At 37.7% G+C, this 20,319-nt stretch overlaps 1 protein-coding gene across 19 annotated transcripts in view; it reads right to left on the minus strand.

Moving 5' to 3' along the window:
• The window catches only part of adgrl2a (adhesion G protein-coupled receptor L2a), a 99,083-nt gene that overhangs the window by 74,618 nt on the left and 4,146 nt on the right, over window positions 1-20,319 (minus strand). For all 19 annotated transcript variants that reach the window (XM_068318808.1, XM_068318809.1, XM_068318811.1 and 16 more), the window contains one exon: window positions 2,243-2,427. In XM_068318808.1, the coding sequence (XP_068174909.1) occupies window positions 2,243-2,318 (76 nt within the window). In that variant the 5' untranslated portion in view covers window positions 2,319-2,427. The remainder of the gene's footprint in view (window positions 1-2,242; window positions 2,428-20,319) is intronic.

Genomic DNA, 20,319 nt, shown 5'->3' on the forward strand with positions numbered 1-20,319 from the left:
ATGTAAAATAGTTTAACAAGCTTTGCGTTATTAAAATAAAAAATGCAGCAATTTATTATTTCAATTTAATATATTGAGAAAAATAGCAATAGAAAATCCATAATAATAGAGCAGCTTGAATAATTCAGATCACTTATTTGTTTAATTTTCATCCTACTGCAGTGTTGAGCTCATTACTGTCATCACCGTATTTTGTGTGCAGATGTGTTTCTTCTTTTTTTAGCTGGTGTCGTTGGCAGAACAGTCAACCTGCACCCGAAGATGACATATTGCTTTTTCACAATGGTAAGAAAAAAAAACCTGCTGCAATTCCCTTAGTGGTAAAATTAGCAACTCTTAATTAAATATTAAAAGCTTAACCATTAAAAAGTGGGACAATTACAACAAAATCGCAGATGACAGTTAGTCTTATATTCTCACAACCATTTGGATGGTGTCTTTATTTCAACCTGGCACCTACGGGGCCTTGATGGGATTAGGAACAACTTCACTATTATAAAACTACCTAAGTCATAAGATAAGTACACGATAAATTATTTAGCAACTGTGGCAAGACTTCAACCAATATGTCAGATAAAAAAGATACACAGGTGTTTATTTATTAAGTTTATGGGAGGAATGTCCTCCCCATCGCCATAGTTTCTGTCTCTTCCTTCAAATGCTAAAAAAAAAGAGGAAACAAACAAACTTTAAACTATTTACAGCATTCCACTAACCCATTTAATTCAATTATAAAAATGCATTAAAAAGATATTAGGAGTAGACGCAGTTTAATGAAGCATGTTTACTTGGGGATATTGTTTGTAATGAACTGTTTCGGCTCTGATCTTTGCAGCTGATGTGGGAAATGGGGGAGGTGAGAGTGAATGGGAACCAACAAGAGGAAAATGTGAATGACAAATGTCCTGAACAAATGGGTTTATTCCTTTGTTTTGTTCTCATTTCTTCACATACGAAAGCCACTGTTTATTCTGCTGCTGTGTTTGCTTGGGGAGTGTTTAGACTGCCTCGTGTCGCCTTTGAGCCAAATACAATCCTGTCTACACTTAGTCTCAAAACATGTGCAACGGTTCAATCAATCACATCTGCTGCCAAACTTAGGAATTAGCAGTGTTATGTCAAGACCCTTCACTGACTTCTTTACCTTTCAAACATTAACAACTGTGTTTGGTGGAGCGCCCTGAGAAAACGAAGCGCTAAAAGCAGGAAAGGGAATTCCCTTAACACCTTTAACTCCTTCTAATTGGGTTCAGGTAAATGGACACAGTTGCATGAGGCGTCGACTAAAACCTGACTCATATAGAATTCATATGATCACGTACCGACATTTGTAAGTAATTCCGGTGAACCTCTGGGTTTCTCTAATCCGCTGAGGCTTGTAGAATTGCAAACCCCTCAAATTCCCTCCTTCTTAAATCAAATCTAAACCATATGATTCATGAGGCATGCATGATAACACATATCATGGCAGTCTGCCTTATTATATAGCAAATTAACCACCTTGAGGAATCGTTACATTTCAAACCGGAATCAATATTCCTATATTATTGAGCTGTTTTAAAATCCATGAAGCAAGCATAGAGAACAGATTGGAACTTCCACAGTTGGCCCATACAAACCAAATGTGTAGTGGGTCTTTGGGTATTGACTGTTGAATGAAAAATGTGCCAAATATGACATGATGCATTAAGAAAACAGTTCATGAGTTATGGTTTGGATGTCTACATAAATCTTTTTATTACAATACAGCAGAGAACAATTCCATCAAAAGCTAAATTCGCTATAATTAAAACACAGTCAGGCTTTTTATTTTTTGAGGTGTGAAATCTGTGTGTGTTTGCCATACAAGAAAGAACATTTTTGCAAGGAATTTACAAATGGATCCAGCTCTGATGCCACTGGGAACAACTGACGCTTTCAAGCAGAAAATCTCAGACAAATCACAATTTACTTACTAATGAAACCACTCAAGATTATCCCCCATCTGCCTGTGCCCACTGTCCTCAGAGCTGTATTACATACAGAAGTACCGCCTTCACTCGGGAGAAGCATTGGCATGAGTCACAATTTCAATGCTCATGCTATATTTATAACACAAGACAAGAGTAAAAAAAAAAATTCAAGGTGCTGCTTGTTATTTAGCATGAGATAATACTCATTTATATTACTGAATTTAGAATCCGTGAAAAAGACACAGCAGATTTCTTTGACACAAACCAGGAACATCTGTGTCTGTACTTACCTTCTGTGGAGTGCACTTGGGCTAGTGTGATGAAAAACCAGCAGAGGGTGTGTAGTTTCCAGAGAGAGCATGCCATGGCGTCCGGTGCTGATGGTTTGTGTCTGATGTGTGTTGCAACTGCAAGGTGCTGATTAATAAAGTCCAAGCCAACTGGACTCAGAGATGCTCATCATTGATCCGCTCACCTGTGGAGTAGACAGAGAATGATTTCAATATTGAGATGACATTTCAGTACCCAACCATATATACATTCAACTCCACAACATTCGGACATATAAACAAACGCGCACCACCATATATGAATATTGCTCTTCAATTCCCCTTTCCTTTCTGCCACAACCCCCACTGAGCAGCACCGCTGAGTTCGCTCAACTCCAACACTTATCTCCCCCCTTTGTCCTTGTATTATTGTTGTTTCTGCGAGCATCTCAGACCGTCAGGCTTCGTACCTTGGATACTTTAATGTTTATCATAGATGATAAAGCAAATGCTAGCAGAAATAGCGGTAGTGGAGATCATCTCTCTGACAAGGAGCAAAATCATACTGTAAACTAAACTGAATTCAAAACAATCACATGAATCACGAATTGCATTTAACGGTAGATATCGGAACTATACGTACGTACTTGAATACATTATATGTTTTTAATTTTACTAAAGGTTTTCTTGTGATTTTAAGAGTCCAGTATTCGTGGTGGACAGACATTAAGTTGAGTTAAATGACGCAAATTTAACTATTATTTTTCCGTGTATTTTTTTGAAAACAGACTTAAAATCGAGAACTTGTACCTGTATTTCATTTTATTATGTGTTGTTTTTACGTCCTGTTATTGTTTCTGGTGGATCTTAGGGAATGGTACTTTCATGTGTAAGGTAATAATGGAAATAAATGACCTCAAATGACAATTATAGATTAAAATTTAGTATATAACAACTTGTATGTTGAGGACTACCTGAATACACAAACAAACAAACACACACACACACACACACACACACACACACACACGCACGCACATGCAGACATTCCACCACAGAAGAAATGACACGACTATTAAGCTATGAAATGCTTCAACCCATATAATCCACTAAAATAAGCCCAGAAGGTCAATAATCCTCAGAAGGTAAATCTCTTAATGGTAGCTGAACGCTAACCATTTCCCTGGCAGGAAGGTGGAGTGGGTTGGAATTCACAAACAGATAGGAGCCATCCTGTAAATCTTTACGAGCTACAGTACATCAAGTGTTGCTAACTTTATCAATGCACTGTCAATTCACATTGTCTTTACAGCTGCAGGAACATATTTAAATATTGAAGAGGATTTTAAAATCTATAATGTATGCAAAGATTTAATGTAGTATGCAGTGGGCCATGTCAGTAACAAATATAAAATTAAAACCAGCACTTTAAACAATATAAAATCGTTGAGTAAATATCCATTCAACTTTTCACAAGATTTGCATGAAGAACTGACCAACTGTACATTGACTCAACATAAAAAGTACTGAACCACATGGTGGAAATGGTAAATTAATCAAAAGTGATATTATATGCTAAAATTATCCGTGTTAATGGCTTTGTGAGCATTAGCCAAAAAGCGTTTTATCCTTCTACACTTATGCTGGTTTGGGGGGTCTCTGAGTAAGCAACGGGAAACATTATAGAGATGGATAAATAGTTGTTATTTTGATGATCAGTTTTTCATGGCCCACTGTAAGTCCAACATCATGTTGTAAAATGTAAAAAAAAAAAAAAGTAAAATTTAAACAGTTTAATTTTTCTCAACAACCTAAATTTGCTACATTATGGCACATTTTATTTCTGCAGCACTTGTTCGACTGGTATTTGGTGACTCTGTTCCACCCCCTCGCCCTCACCAAACAAATAAACACTTCCAAGCAAATGGCCACTTCTCTCTGTTGAGTCTTACCACAAACCTTATCTCTCCTGTCCCTTCCCTCCCCCAATCACTTCCTTTCCTTTACATCTTTCCAGACCAGAATTCCTCTCTTGCCACCTCATCCATGCCTGTCCCGCTAGTACTGGTCTGTTTGATTGTTTTTGCTTGTTTCACTACAAAAGAAATAGCCTTTTCCTTGTTATAGACACAGGGCCGGAGCCACGTAGGATGAAACCCGGTGTCTACCTGCAAGCCCAGGCATGTGTTTCACACAACTAAGGGCTCCCTTTTGTCTTTTGTGTTTACACTGCTGGGCAAAGCTCAGTAGTCTCACTCCCATGAACCATTATCACGTTCATCATGGGATATGGTATCGCTCAGGCAACAAGACACATAGGACCCCATTAGAAACTGTTTTTTGTCATCTTTTTAGCACATTCAAAAACAACATTCCATTTTCTTTCTATGCCTACGGTCTGCAATTGTTTGTTAAGATTTAAGAAATTATATTTATCCATCACACCAACAGCTAACATGAGAAGTTTGAAAAGACAGTGAGGAAATATGTTTGCCATCTGCAGTCAGAGCTGAACAAATCAGCTTCGGCCGGCTCCTCCACACTGGAGAATATCCCCAATCTGAAGACACTTTGATCTATTTTGTCTGAGATCTCAGACAGAGTAATAATTCTTCTGCGAGAAAACATGCATAGTGCACACATTAGCCAACTAAGTTATAATTAAGCTTGCCATAATCAGCTCATCTAGTATGGCATTACGCCTCACCTGAGACCTCTAATTTAAGAGCCATTTAGAAGAGGTTAACAGGAGCAGAGTATACGCAGCCACAGTGCATTTAGTTTCAGTTGGATAATGTGTAGTCGTGGGCCTCGACCAGAGACAAAACATATTGGACTCCAAAACAAAACTAACCCTTTGTCTTTTAGTGGATGTGGCATAAATTAAGTTTATTAGGCAAACGGTTACAAATAATCAGCCGGCACTGAAGGTCCGTACAGGATAACAAGGACTTAAGCAGATTGTCTCCACAGTAAAGCTGCATACAAGCTTATAGGATACCATCCATACCCACAAAATCTTGCTGTTCTGTCCACTTAATTATACCGGCAATTCGTGGATACAACACATTTCCATGTGATGAGATCTGACTGATTATAATCCTCTTTCATCATTACATTGTCATGGAAAAAAATCACAAAAAAGGAGATTCAGACTATGTTTACATGGTTCTCACCACCTTATTTTCACCATATTTAAACTGTACGTGTTTTTTGTAATGAAAATTTGTATGCAGCCTAACAATAAGAAATAGGGAGAAATAAGTCTGGCAATAATTGTTTTTAACATTACATTTTACAGAGCAGATTCACTGGGCGCTACCACTTGAGATATTGGTTGTAGCATTAAATTTGTTTCAGTGTCACTCAAAATATTCATTTATTTTCCCACCATCCCTAGCCTTGTCACCATTTTATCAAATATAGTTCCACTTTGCATCTGGTGCGTTCAGTGACCTCTGCAGTGCGTGCTTAGAATGAAAACACAGTCACAATGGGATACGTGAAGTGTAATTTTAAAGACTGATACTCGGCCCCCTCGCCTTATGACCTTGATGCAAGTATGATAACTCGGTAAAGTCTTTGCATGATAGTTGCAATAATTGGTATATTGCCTTCCTCTAGACATAATGAAATTATTGGACTGCACATAAACACACTGATTGTCTCATCACAGTTGCCCAGGTTAATTCAGTGAGTAAGTTTTACCTCCTCAGACCCAGTGACAAGAATCTTTTGTCTGAAAGTGGTGATAACTTCTCAATGGAATAGGATAGAATCACACTACAGTTGAGAAATTATTTTTGTGTATATTATAATATTGTGTGACATTTATATTACATATATATTACAGTTGAGACATCTCAAGCACAGAACATGCATCATTATTTATTTATTTTTTATTAAAATGTTTTTCTATGATTTTTCTATTATTTTTCATGCTATTTAGTTGAATGAAAATATTGACACACTGCAAAAATAATACAAATATAATACAAAAATAATTTGTGTATAATTTTGAATGAAGTTACATTTTTACTTTTAAAACCACTCAGTATTATCTGTTAAAACACCCTCCGTACATTGAAGAGATGGCTTACAACTTTCCATCGTGACAGAGGTTTTATTTAAGGCTGGTTTAGGCTAGTTCCCTGCTCTGCTGCTATAGGCTTATAGGCCCCGTTCAGACTGCAGGCATATCAGATTTCCTTCCATATCCGATTTTTAGGGATCACTGTTCACACTGTTTTTAGCAAGTGTCAAAATGCGATGTGGCTTTGTTTAGACTGGACCACATTATCGGCACATCTATGTCTATCTCTCTCTCTCTCTCTCTCTCTCTCTCTCTCTCTCTCTCTCTCCCCCCCCCCTCTCTCTCTGTCTCCCCCCCCCCTCTCTCTCTCTCGCCATCCATCATCACCTGTAATGAAAACAATTTATCTTATTATATGGCTTTTGGAATCAAAAAACAGAGAACTGTATTATTCTATTAATTTCCCGCAGTTAATCACGAACCTGCTGATTTTACTCTCACACTGCCCTCCATGTGTGGTCCACAAAATTGTTTCTGCTTCTATACAAGCTAAAGTTTTGCTTCTGTGTCTTTCTCTTTCTTACTCTCTCTCTCTAAACGTGATGTTAAATATCTCTCTCTCAGTCTCTCTCTCATTCACTTTCTTTCTCTCTCTCTTTCACTCACTCTCTTTCTCTCTGTCTGCTGCATGCCTCTATCATACCCTGCATCGAATTTGGATCTCCTCAAGGTTTCTGCTGATAAGAAGTCATTTTTTTTCTCACCAATGTCACTGTTTGCTTGCTTATGGGGGATCATTTGGTCTCTGCAGAATAAAGATCACGGTCTAGATCTGCTCGTCTTTGAAATGCTATCAGATGACTTCTGTTGTGATTTGGTACTATACATACAAAAGTGACTTGACTTTTTAACAACTGTAGCTGCTTGTGTTGTCATATACTGTATACGCAAAATATTAAGTCCAATCCTGAGTTAACATTGAGAAATCAGTATGAAAATTTGTGTGTGCTTGTCATTTTTCAAGTGTTAAAAACAGACAGAATGCTCAACAGGCCTCAGGTATCAGAAGGCAAAGACAAAGACAACATGCTCTTAAAATGCTTTGCCTCCAAGGCAACAGGGTCTCCCAGCATAAAAAAAAACAACAACACACCTACCCCCAGCACATTAGGATGGCTGGTCTATAAAGTGATGTTAACAGTCCAGTGCTTTAATGCATTTAGTATCATGCTGTGAATGTTTAACATGCTGAAACACCAAAGGTGTCGACTGGAGGGACTGACTACCGTCCTCATTAAACATGCTCAGGACTTCTCTCTCAGCTGGAGGTTTTTTTTCTCTTCCTTGAAACAGAAACAGCAATGACACCTTGGGCGTTCACTTTTTCTTAGCCAGTCTTTGACTTGGGTGTGATCCTCAAACAGGAATTTATAATCAGCACATTTGTGTTGTCGTGTTGGATTTTCATAGTTTAATATTATACATAGTTTGGACAGATGATGAAGACTATCCTTGCCATCCTTGCTGCTTCTAATGCACAAGACAAATCATCAAGACAATTGTCTGTGACTGTTAAGCACAGATGCTAAAATGTCAACAGGCCTCACACTGTTTGGCTAAATTTGAAGTTATTGCAGACAGATGTTGACAAACTCTAAGAAATGGATAAGCCACAGGGGCACTGGTCCAGAAGCTTTCAACATATGTGTACTTGTATAGTTGCTGTAGTTGTATTACAATAGAATGCTCTATAAATGACAATTGAGTGACAAAATTGTGAATGCAGGGGATCAGTAGGCCTTCTTAAAAATAGAAAGCTTAGTTATTGAGAGGAAGGGCGATATAAGGTAGGGGAAGAGAGTTAATTGAAAAGGACAGTTTGAAATTTGACTGTGGTGGGGGTCTGAAAACAAGAGGCAGATGTGAAAGAATTCAGTGCTCCTTAAATAAAAGCCATTGTTGCTCCTCTCAACCTTTGAGAGCACCACATGAGAATAGAAGAAGACTTGGGCCATACTATAAATGAGGCCAGGGAGAATGGTGGGGTGGGGGTGTGCCTGGTCACAATAAAAGATAGACAGCTTGCAAGTCTTGTTTGACCCTTCAATTATCCCCCGAGCTTCCAACAGACTTCAAGAAAGAGTTGGGATGTTAATTGTCATGGAACATCAAAGGGATGCAAAAAAAGGGAAATATGGGGATCCACTGAAATGTAAATCGAAACCAAAAGACCACCACATGTTGAATGAGGGGAACACATTTGGTTTGTATTGAGTTTTTCCGACAGCTTCCTCATACATGAATTCATACATACTATAAGACGCCTCTTATCTCTGTTTCTCTTACACACTTTGAGGGAAAAACTGAAATACCTGGGGACACGTGACTCTTCTGCAGAACATTCAGCATCAGCTGTGGAGGAAATATATTCCCAAAAGAGATTGTGTTCCTGCTTAGACACTGCTGAAGATGTACAATTTGCAAGCGTAAATCAGAAAATTCACACTCCAGAGGGAACAGATTGGGCTGGGATGGGATGACTCTGGACCCCACTGAGTCAGGTAAGGGGCAAGGAGAAATCAAAGGCTGACCCATCTGATTTCCTCCAGAGAAGGAGTGATTGAGAGCAGCAAAGGGCCAGAGGAGTTGAATGTCACCCAACAAAACTGTATGTCACTTCTCATGCCCCAAATGTAGACCCTGACCATGACAGGAGCTCAGCCAGAGAAATACCAGGTCAAATACGCACATGCTACACAAAGGGTTTAGCTGCTTTATTTTGTGTGTATGTGTGGGTGGGGGGGGGGAACTATATATTAGGGGAACTATATGAGGGAGAAGAAAACAAAAGAAAAGTACAAAAGGGTTTCCGATCAATGCAATTTTATCTTTTCTATGATATTTTATCAGAACATTAATGGCAGAACAAGACCTCTGATAGTTCAGATTTATTGTTCCTTTATTGCAGTCACAGTAGTTACACTGAAACACAATTATTCATCATTTTCAGGTATTGTCCAGGCCATTTCATCATTTGAGAGGACATAAAAAATATTTTTGAATCTGTGGATCAAAACATTAGGATTAAATTAATCGTTCCCTCTGATGCAGGCAACACTTGCACTGAAAATAACAGCTGCATGAGAGAAAGAGCCAGAGTGTATGACACAAGTATGGGGGCTTGTCACTTACTGGTCTTTGTGTTTGTACCACTCATCACTTATATGAGCTACTCAATTAATCGATTAGAGTACTCCCCACTGCTCAGGACATAAAGCTGCTATATCATGTAATCATGAGCCAACCCCTGGATCACTCCCAACTCATTTCTGAAAATCAAAATTGAAGCCTCGCACAAACTAAATGCATCCCAGTTATATAATGTTAAATAGAAAATATGTTTCAGGTAAACGTAACAAGTTCTGTTATAAATATTCCCAAATGTAAAATGTCACATTATAATCCAGTCTTTTATCTTATTTTATATCCATATATGTTGAGTGCTGAATCGCCCTCTTCCTGAATACGCTATATAACAACAACATAACCTTATGATCACTGAAGCAATACAACAAAAACCATCTATTAGTGCTGACGGATACCTCCACCTGTCTATCCACATGGATTATACACAGATGTTTTGCTGCAGTAATAAAGATTTTAATACAGATTGCATACATGTTACTTGTAATGTTGATGTTTTACCGGGGACAGAAGTGGATTATCTTAAATGAAATTTCAAAATGCCATTTCCACTTGCTGATACCCCAAAACTATTCCTTTCAGGTCAGCTGAGATAAGAATGATTCAGCCAGGACTGTTAAGCAGTGTATTTACCAAATGTTCCTCGCTTAGGAATTAATAGGCTGACATTAATACAGCAAGATAAATAGATGGGTCAGGAATGGAAGACCTGCTATTATATGGGCATCTCATGGTGATAGTACCTGCCAATCCAGCTCCACTAAATCCTTCACATGACAATGCTCACCTTGGAATACACACAGCAAATATCCGTAATACCTGTCCAGAAACCCAATCCAATTAACATGTGAACACAAATACCTTAAATTTGAGAGCACATTAGGGCAACACAAAATAGGCATTTGGTGTGTGATCCGGTTTGCCATGGCTGAATTATTCCAAACAAATCGTGTATTATACAAATTGAGTTCGGCATTTAGCCAAGACACTCTCCAAAACTCATCTTAGAAATTGCAGAGTGCATTCATGCAAGGTCAAGCAGTGGTAAAAAAAAAACAACAACAACAACTGTACATATCACAGCAAGATTAATTTATTGACAGTCATTCATAATGTTTGCATGCTTAAACTACACAACTGTGAAAAAGTGGACATTTGAGGTCAGAGATTTGCTCATTAAGGTTGAACAATCAATAAAAGAAAATTATCACTCAGGTTGGCAGCTTGTGGAACATATTATATTTTATATTTATTTATTGTCTTGGTTTGCATAAAATGGACCAAGCTCTTCTGGGCAGCACATGGCCTCTTTTAGTCTATGATAATCATGTGCTGATTTACTCGGATGTGCACGACTAAGCAGCTTTTGTGAACCTCCCTCCCTCCCCCTTCCAAATGAGCAGATGAATGGTTAAAAATCCTGCTCCCTCCTTCTATTAAGGACCTCATCATCAATAATGCACTGTGATCGTGAGGCGTTATTAAACAGGATGATTAATTTTTAAGGTAGTGGGCAGCAACACAAAACATGAAGACAGTAATGGAGAAGATGACTTGTCAGAGAAGAAGAGCATGTGGGAAAATAAGCATTTTATCCATGTACTTACTGAAGAAAAAAAGAGAAGAAGGGAGAGAGCAATTAATTATGTTTAGGACAAAAATGAATGGGTGGAATATTTTAATTGTACCTTGAATGAAAGATATGTCATTAAGTGGAGCTTGGCTTAACCTGAATGCACTGACACTGAGTCTTTTTGAATATTCTGAATCTCGATTGTTATAAAGCTCCTAAATCCTTCTGTTCTTCTCTTATGCTTTACATTTTAACATACAATCCTTTTCTGTGGCTTGTATATTTAAAAATTTATTTATTTAATTTACCTGGAAACCCATTATTACAGTTATACATGTGCCATATTTATCTTTTAGTACTTATTTTTCAGGAAAGCATCAAGGAAGGTGTCTGTTTTTAATATTTTACTGCTCTTAGTATACACTCATGAAATGTAAATGCTTGGGAACTGTTGACGGTGTTTTCAGAGTGGAGGATAGTCAATTTTTTGAAAGATCCTTTTTTTGTCATATTAGAGGCCTTGTGAATAATGTGACCCAACTTGGCTCAGTGTCTAATTGAGGCTTTTAACCTTTAGAGGCGGGCACGAAGAAAGAACCCGCCAAAATAAGAGAATAAGGGAATAATAGTAGTCAAATCTAAAGTAAATGGGAGCTCAATAGCACATGTACAGTACTCCAGCCAGGGATAAAAAAAATTATACATCTACTTATATTTCCAAGTTTCATGGTAATCATTAACAGTATAGGTGTATTTGACAAAAGTCCTAAAAAAATTGCCAATGTTCAAAAAAATGTAGAGTAATACCCAAATTGCTTTTAATCCAGATTTACTCATTATTAATGGAAATTTTCTTCTTAATGACAAATCTTTTTACCAACAAACAAAAAAATGGGTTATATACTTAAGATATAGTCATTAGAACTGGAAAAAAATTGTGATATCTGTCCTTTTATCCAGATATATTCACAATTAAAAGGCTCCTCCACTTTCATACATCCAAACGCGTCCACCAACTTGTACGGACAGCTGAAAAATCTTTGTGTAGTTCAGCTACAGACAATTATACAATACCCGCTTTGGTGCAGGCAAACATTTCAGTCATATAGTGTATATAACATACTTTATACGAGCACGTTTCTTCCTTGGTGCTGCTACAGACATTTTCAAGGCAAAATAATCTACGTGAATGCCTTTGCTATACAGGGGAAGCAGTGTATGTCAACCTAAAACAAGGTAAAGAGCTGTGTCTTGTCAGGAAGCTTAGACTAAAGAAGTGGGTGTAATCTTTCCTGAATACAATCACTTGTCAGCACTAAATCTTCCCTCAGTATGGCTCTGACAGTTAATGGTGCTTGTTAAACCTGATGAAGGTATATTGGCTTTTTTTTAAAGACAGAAATTTTCTAAAAGGCATTTAGCCACTACTCAGAAATGAATACTTTGTATGGTTGGCTGCACAATAACATGAAACATCCTCAATAAAAATGGATTAGCAAGGGTGGCAAGTATCTAATATCACCTTTATACATAGCAACATGACAAAATAGAGTCATTTAAAGTGTTCCGAATTTCCAGGCTGCATCATTAGGTTTCCATGTGCAGTTTCAGTGTCACTTCTCCTTGCCCTCTCCCCAAAAAGTGAAAGCGAGAGGACAGTTTCAGGGCTGAGCCTTCTCCAGAGTGCTCATTAGCATAACATCAACACTGTGGTGGGGATTGTGATGCAAAAAAGCTCTGCATGTCTCATTCTGTCCCTCGTTCCTAATAACTGAGGTGCTACGGATTCTCCCTTCTGCATTCTCACTGGATGGTGGTTCAGCCCTTATAGGAACGATGGAGAACGAAAGATCTTTGATTAAAATATAAGAACACATAAACTTAAAACATAAACGTAAGCGTAAATTTTACTTCTATTTGCATGTGAAAGGTCTCATCAAGCAATTACTTGTATTTCATTAAAGACATACAGAGACAGAACACATTTAGTGAGGCTGCTGTACTTTTCACAATGGCATATTAGCGGCAATGATTTAAAAATATTATATTAATATAATATTCAGTTATTTAAAAAATAGATCTTTTCCTTAATACTTTTATTATTATTTCATTTTTAACATGAATTAAAAGTATATAGATGGCTGTGTGGTTTGTGTTTTCTTCCCCTGCCACTCACAGTAGGTCAGCAGACATTGCAATCGCTGCTTCTGCACCTTGTGTATGTTCAATACATGTTTGCTCTTTTGTGATAACAAAATAGGGGGAAGGCGGCAACAATATTTTTTTTTCATTGCCTCATTATTTTTTCTTCCTCTGTGAATAACTAGACCAAAGTCTGGGAATCCAAAGACACAAGGGGAAAGAAAGCAGCAGCAGATGCAAGAGAGTTTCAAGCGGACTGCGATAAAACATTTATTGGGAAATTATCTACCTGTCATAAGGCCCTCCTGTTTTGAATACCAAAGGGATTCAAATTCCCAAACAAACTCTGAAAGACTGACCAATTTCAGGCTCTACCGAATGATAGCGAAGTGCAGCCTCGGCCACACCTTTGAACCACCGCACTGGAGATGTAATGAAGCACAGACTTTAATGTCAGTATCTCCACATAGGTAATCCATCGAAAAGTAATTGCTGCAGTTCTAAGTTATACAAAATAATGACAGACGAATGAGACTCACTATAAGTATGAAGTGAGTGGGACAGAGCCTCATGTTCGGAGACAATGTGATACTTTGAAAAGCACTCTTGCTCCCCCGTCCAACAAGCATCTCTGTGAGGCGGACCCATAGCAGCGTGCAAAAAGACATAACACACTTAGTCGTGCACATGACGGTATATATTTTTTCTGAGTAAACTGGGTACTTTATTACTCTTTACAAACATTTTTATCTTTTCATTTTTCTGTAGCCAGTCTTTCTTAGCATAAATATCAGTAATTCTGCTTGTATATAACCGCTGTTGATTATCATGAAAGACATTTCAGAGAATAAAATAAACTAAATATTGCTCATTTTTGGTCTCATTTTATATAATTAAAACAAAGCTTAAATGAGTGCAATCTGCTACCTTAAGTATAAACACTTTTTTGAATTAACACCCACGGTTAAGAGTTTATTTTTCCTCCATCTGTGCCCTCTGCAGCATTGACAATGTTTTTTTAGGAAAGTAATCATTGCAAAACATGGTAAAGCATCTCCTAGTTTAATTATAAGCACATTTTCATACTTTCTTGTCAAGCAGCTCAGGCATGACGAAACAATCTATGAAAGATATTAAAGGTGAAATAGAACAATAATAATAAAACAAAAACCCAATCAACACACATGAATTATTCATAGATCAAAAATTTAAAGAAAAACAAAAAATATGAACTACAGATGAAATTTATTACAAATTAACTGTGACTCCACAAAAACCTGCAATGTATGAATAGCAGCGGCAAAAAGGGAAATTTCTATGTTCCACACACATATTCAGCCTGGCCCTTTGAATGTTTGCCATCGCTGTCATCCCTTTATTTTTTACACACCAAAATATCCACAGCGTCAGTTAGCACTTTTGTTTGGGGCTATCAGTGCATGCTCCAGTTGTAAGAATCGTGTTAGGAAAGCCTCATTACACATTTCTGCCTTGGCGCAAAAAATGTTTAACTTCTGTTAAAGTTTAAATACAAAGTGTGCAGCTGAGTCTTATGACAGATTTTTATTTTCACAGTTTCAGAATAAAGTCTGCACGACCCTCACACACGCACACACACACACACAAACACACACACACCGCTTCCATTACACACAGGAGCCGAAAAGCCTTTACAGGTGAGAGGATAAAAGATCCTGCTTTTGGACTGATTGCATGGCTCACCTCCAGTTACTAGTAGCCATATTTAACCTTATTATTTTGAGAGCCCAAGTTCCTCGGCTTCATCAGCAGTAGATATGTTGAAGCCATGTTAAATATCTGCGTCACCTCTAAACTAGATCAATTTCATTAGACAAAACATGGAAAACTTTTCCATCCTTCAGGCAGGTCTCAGCCTTTTTCCAGCTGCAGCTCCTCGCCTACGCCCGAGCCTGCCCGACTCAATAGTAATCAGCTCAGGCTGATGAATAACGGAAATGCCACTGGCTCAACTGCAGCAACAAAAAGAAGCAGTCCCCATTTGACCGTTCTCTTTAAAGTGTGTTTTACAATTTTCAAAACCTACTAAAGAATAGCACACACTGGGATCAGCTGGAGATATTGAGGCTAAATGAAACATAGGTCACCGGGCTCTGAAACAACACTTCATCATTTGTGCACGTTGTTTTAACTGTAAACTTAAGATTCATACTTTTTTTTTTAAATGAGAGCAAGAAAACAATGTGTAATGTGCTTGTTACAATTTGGTTTTCCTGCATTAATAAAGTCATTAAATAATTATGCTAACCAATATAGGTCCTTTATGTTCGCATGAGAAGGGTTCCTCAAAATGCATAGTCAAGTTTTATAGACTTGTTTTATGTAGTCACAGGCAGCTTTGTAAAACAGTCTGTAAAACTTGAACCTAAAACCGTACTATTTAAATTAAATTACGACTTCACTTTAACAGCCCAGGTAACTTTTCGTTTTTACTGCTCAACAGATGGGTCACAGTGTAGCTGGGCCTGACTATATACCTGAAATTATTATAAAAACTGCTGTAAAATATGTGGACATAAGTGAAGAAAGAAGACAAAATAGTTTACATAAAAAATTGCACTTTTTAAAAAACCTAAATGGTTTTGACAAAATATCAGTTTTTAAATTTGACACTAATGTGGTTGACTAAACATCATTCAATCCATTTAAAACCAAAAATACTGAACATATCTATATCTATCCGAAAACCTCTCTCTTAGTCGTACCACCATACCTTTATGCTATCCGTATTTGCGCTTTCCTGATATGAAGGAGACAACAAAATAATTAATCTATGTTCTTGACCGGATTTTTTATCATTTCTAGTTGTTCTTAGTTTTATGTTTGTACACACCTGTGTGGCTCGTGTCCAACAAACCAGGGTGTGAAGGAGACACTCGGCTATCACACTTGCTTTAATTACAAAAATGTTCAGGACTGAGTAGCTGAATTAGACAAACGAATCAATCCAACAGATAAAGCAGGAAGGCTATGTGTGATTTATAGCAGTATTCACACCAGCAGAGCCTCCTCACACCTCCCGAAGAAGTATGCATGATGAATTATTATGGCAACCTGTATACGTATTTTTTTCTCATGTCAACGCCAAAAAAGATCAATTCAAGAAGTGTCAATATTGAGAATGCCAGTTTTCATTAAAAATGCATTAATAATCTGATGTCTCCATCTACACACAAGCATACATTTAGGAACTTATCTTTGGTATTTAAGATGTTCGTTACCCCACCCCCGCCAGTGGAGGAGGTGTTGGATCCGACAGGCAGCAGTGGATGCCAGGACTGGCACAGCTGTACAAGCAAATCTGTAAAGAGACGCCACCGACCGCTGTCGCTCAATCTTTGCCTGTGTTAATCCCACACTATATGTATTCACGTCAGCCCCATTTCTCATGCCCTGGCAATATTTAATTTATTTTTTCCCACTTCTAAGTTCAATTTGGCAGGAATGTGGACATGTTGCATCACTTCTTCTGCTGGCTGAAAAATCCTCTTGGCATTGTTCTCCTCAGATATTCTTTTTTGAGACAACATGAAGATCCAACAGTGATAGTGTGCAGTATATTTCTTGCTTCTTGTTTACCGTTTCAGGTATTCACAGAACAAGATATTGTCTGTGTAAAAACGTTCATGTTATTCCAAAAATAGATGCCAACCCTGTGACTTTTAACAGAGGCATAGCAAATAGGAATACATATCAGATTTAAAAGCCTTTAATGCTTCTGAATCTCTTCTTAGTTGATCACATCATCTTCTGTATGGCCTCAACAGAAAAGCAGGGAGCTTTGTGTGTACAGAAGAGCAAACTCCATTTATCTGTCTCCATCATTTATAATATTACCAAGAGACCACTTTCTCTTCTATTGTGTCACAAAATATACCTGGACTAACAGGGTGAAAAATTAACATCTAAAATGAAGTTAGGTTTTATTAACCAATGCTGTTAAAACTGAATATGCTTTGGCGACAGGAACTTTATGCCCAAGCCCCAGCTGAAACAAATGCCCTCGGGCAGATATTTTAGCTTAACATCTTTTTTTTTTTATTTAACCTGACATTTTGTCCAGTGTTTTCAGTATTTTTTTCTTTTTTCAATAACCGTCTCTCCACTTGACCCAAGCAAAGACCATTGCCTCTGGCTTGTCATGGAAAGAAGAGTGATGCAGTTCCGTGGGCAACAGAGAGGGAGCTTCTGTACTGAGACAGCAGCAGGTGCAGCTGTGACAGTTGCCGTGTTGTTTCTAGCCTCACACTGTAGTCAAGATGAGGTTCACAGATGTAGCCACTCAGTGCAGTGGTTTATTGGCTGCTTGAAACAATGCATCTCTGTCAAGAACAGCTCCTCCTAAGGCCATTTCAGGAGAAAAGTGCTCTGTATGAAACAAGGTGTGAAAAAAAAAAACTCATTCTGACACACACAAGGTCAATTTCTAGTAGATAACAACACTATCTCGGCCCTTGCATGCTCCGCCAACCAAAAAATATTTTCTGAGAAAAAATACTAATAAAACAATTAATTAAAATTCTTTTAAAATACCTGCACAATTTAAAATACCTGTAATTATTAGATAATTCAAATTTTGTAATTACATATAATTTGCACATATTTTCACAAACTATTGGTACAATCTCATTTATCAAAACAACAACAAACCAACTACCACCCAAGGCTGTACTTTACTTGCAGATGGACAGTACAAGACATGCATTCCAATCATGCGAAACTTTCAGTAAAAAGAGGCTACAGAAAAATAATGGCATCCATTTTGCCGTGACTGTTTTGTGTAAAGAAAGCTAACCTGATTCCTTTCTTCAATTCAGACGCTTCAAAGTCATCCGCCAAAACCAACCCAAGGTAGTTTTGTTGAATCTCAGAGTAGTGGAGATCTGAGATAAAATGACCATTGTTTTCCTGTGAAGCACCCAGTCTCTGCTTGTTCAATTACTGGAAGGAGTCTCAATGAGAGCGGTTAAATCATTTGCAGAGACATTATCTACGCAGGGAAAGACAGAAAGCGAGGGAGGAGGAGGGACAGAGAATGAGAGAGAAAGAGAGAGAGGGAGAGAGAGAGAGAGAGAGAGAGAGAGAGAGAAAAGAAAGAAAAAAAAAGAAAGACACAAAAGCAAAAGTTTTGCTTTTATAGAAAACAGAAACAATTTGTAGACCACACATGGAGGGTAGTGTGAGTAAAAGCAGCAGGATTTGTGATAAACTGCGGGAAATTAATGGAATAATACAGTTCTCTGTTTTTCTCTGTTTTTCGATACCAAAAGCCACATAATAAGATAAAACTGTTTTCATTACAGGTGATGATGGATATCTGTGCAGATTGCAAAAAACTTTGTTTTCCGAACATACGCGACCTACAATTTGCACCAACCAAACTAACAAACAAGTGCTCATCTGTCAGCATGAGCAGTCATTTAGAGATAATTTGATTGCTTTTTTCAACCTCGCCTATGTTTGATGTCTCTGGCATGGCAGCAATTGAACAGACAATTATTTTGTTGATTAGCTAGTCTTTAGCATGCCTGTGATATTTCTCAGCAACTCCCAGACCAGACGCTCAACTCCATCTGACTTGGCAAACTGGAAGAACAAAGCTTCCACACTTCCCAATTAAATACTGTACAATTATTTATCAAGCCTCAGACTTCCAAACGAAGCAGACGACCAAATAAGCTCGTAGAACAAAAAAAAACCAGAAAGACTGGTGCACAATCGCAAGTTATACGTAAAATCATATGAACGATCATTGGATCATATATATAGATGTGTATCTACTTTTACTGATGCACTTTTTGTGCTTCAGCATGTCCAAATTTACAAAAATATCTATCTATCTATCTATCTATCTATCTATCTATCTATCTATCTATCTATCTATCTATCTATCTATCTATCTATCTATGTAATAAACACACACACACACACAAATACACACACACACACACACACACACACACACACACACACACACACACACACACACACACACACACACACACACACACACATAAACACCTACATATAAAGCACACACTTCAAAAACACTCAAAAACGATGACAGTAACAGAATGAAAAAACAAATAACAAAATTGTTGCTTCAACATTTGAGCAACAATAAAACTCTAATGTTAACACTGCTTACCAGTTTTCCACCTTGCCGGAACAAGGTCAGTCTGAAAATACTGGAGAACAGGAGAACGCCCACAGCCAAACATGAAATTATTTTGAAAAAAAAAAAAAAAAAAGGAAGAAGAAGAAACAAAAGCACTGGGAGTAAAACCTATCCCACCTTCCATGAGTCACAATTGTCAAGGACATCCGCAGTTTATATAGAGGAAATATATTGCATATTGCTGTGGTGTGTTTACCCACACCATCCCTAAATAACAGTCCTGTCTTGTTGGAAAAAGGGCTTTTAAATGTGGATGTGCGTCTCCCTCCTATAATCCAGCTGAGACATTACTCCTTCCCCTGGCAGACGTCCGCAGATCCCCCTCTCTCTCCCAGCCAGGCCTTGCTCTCGGCTGCTATGGCAGAGCCACAATAACTGCTGTTTGCTTAGAGCCTTGCCTCCCAAGTTTTCCTCTGTCACACAGAAATAGAATATATTCCCAAATAGTGATGCAGCTGTACCCAGATAAGGACAGGTCCAATTCACATGACACAAAGTATAAGACAGGGTCACTGTGTGTGTGCCTGTGCGTGTGTGTGTGTGTGTGTGTGTGTGTGTGTGTGTGTGTGTGTGTGTGTGTGTGTGTGTGTGTGTGTGTGTGTGTGTGTGTGTGTTTTCTCTATATGCATATGTTAAACTTCTTGGAAATCTCACATCAGATCTTTTAGAAAGTAAAATAACTATCATCTATGAAATGTAATTATTAAAATGATTCCAGTATTTTTCAATAATTACAAACGTATTTGTAATTTTCTTACAATTTAATAACTATCTATATCACTAATATGACGCTTCTAATTTTAAACTAAAAATAATAATTTTTAAAATCGCTGTGGTAATAAATTCCTAAAGCACTTTTTGCAGAACACTGTTATGTGATTTCCTTCTCCTGTGCTGGAGACATACTGCTAACAGCACCCAGCATATGT

The sequence above is a fragment of the Antennarius striatus genome, chromosome 7 (genome assembly GCF_040054535.1).
Source record: "Antennarius striatus isolate MH-2024 chromosome 7, ASM4005453v1, whole genome shotgun sequence".
NCBI classification, from domain to species: Eukaryota; Metazoa; Chordata; class Actinopteri; order Lophiiformes; family Antennariidae; genus Antennarius; species Antennarius striatus.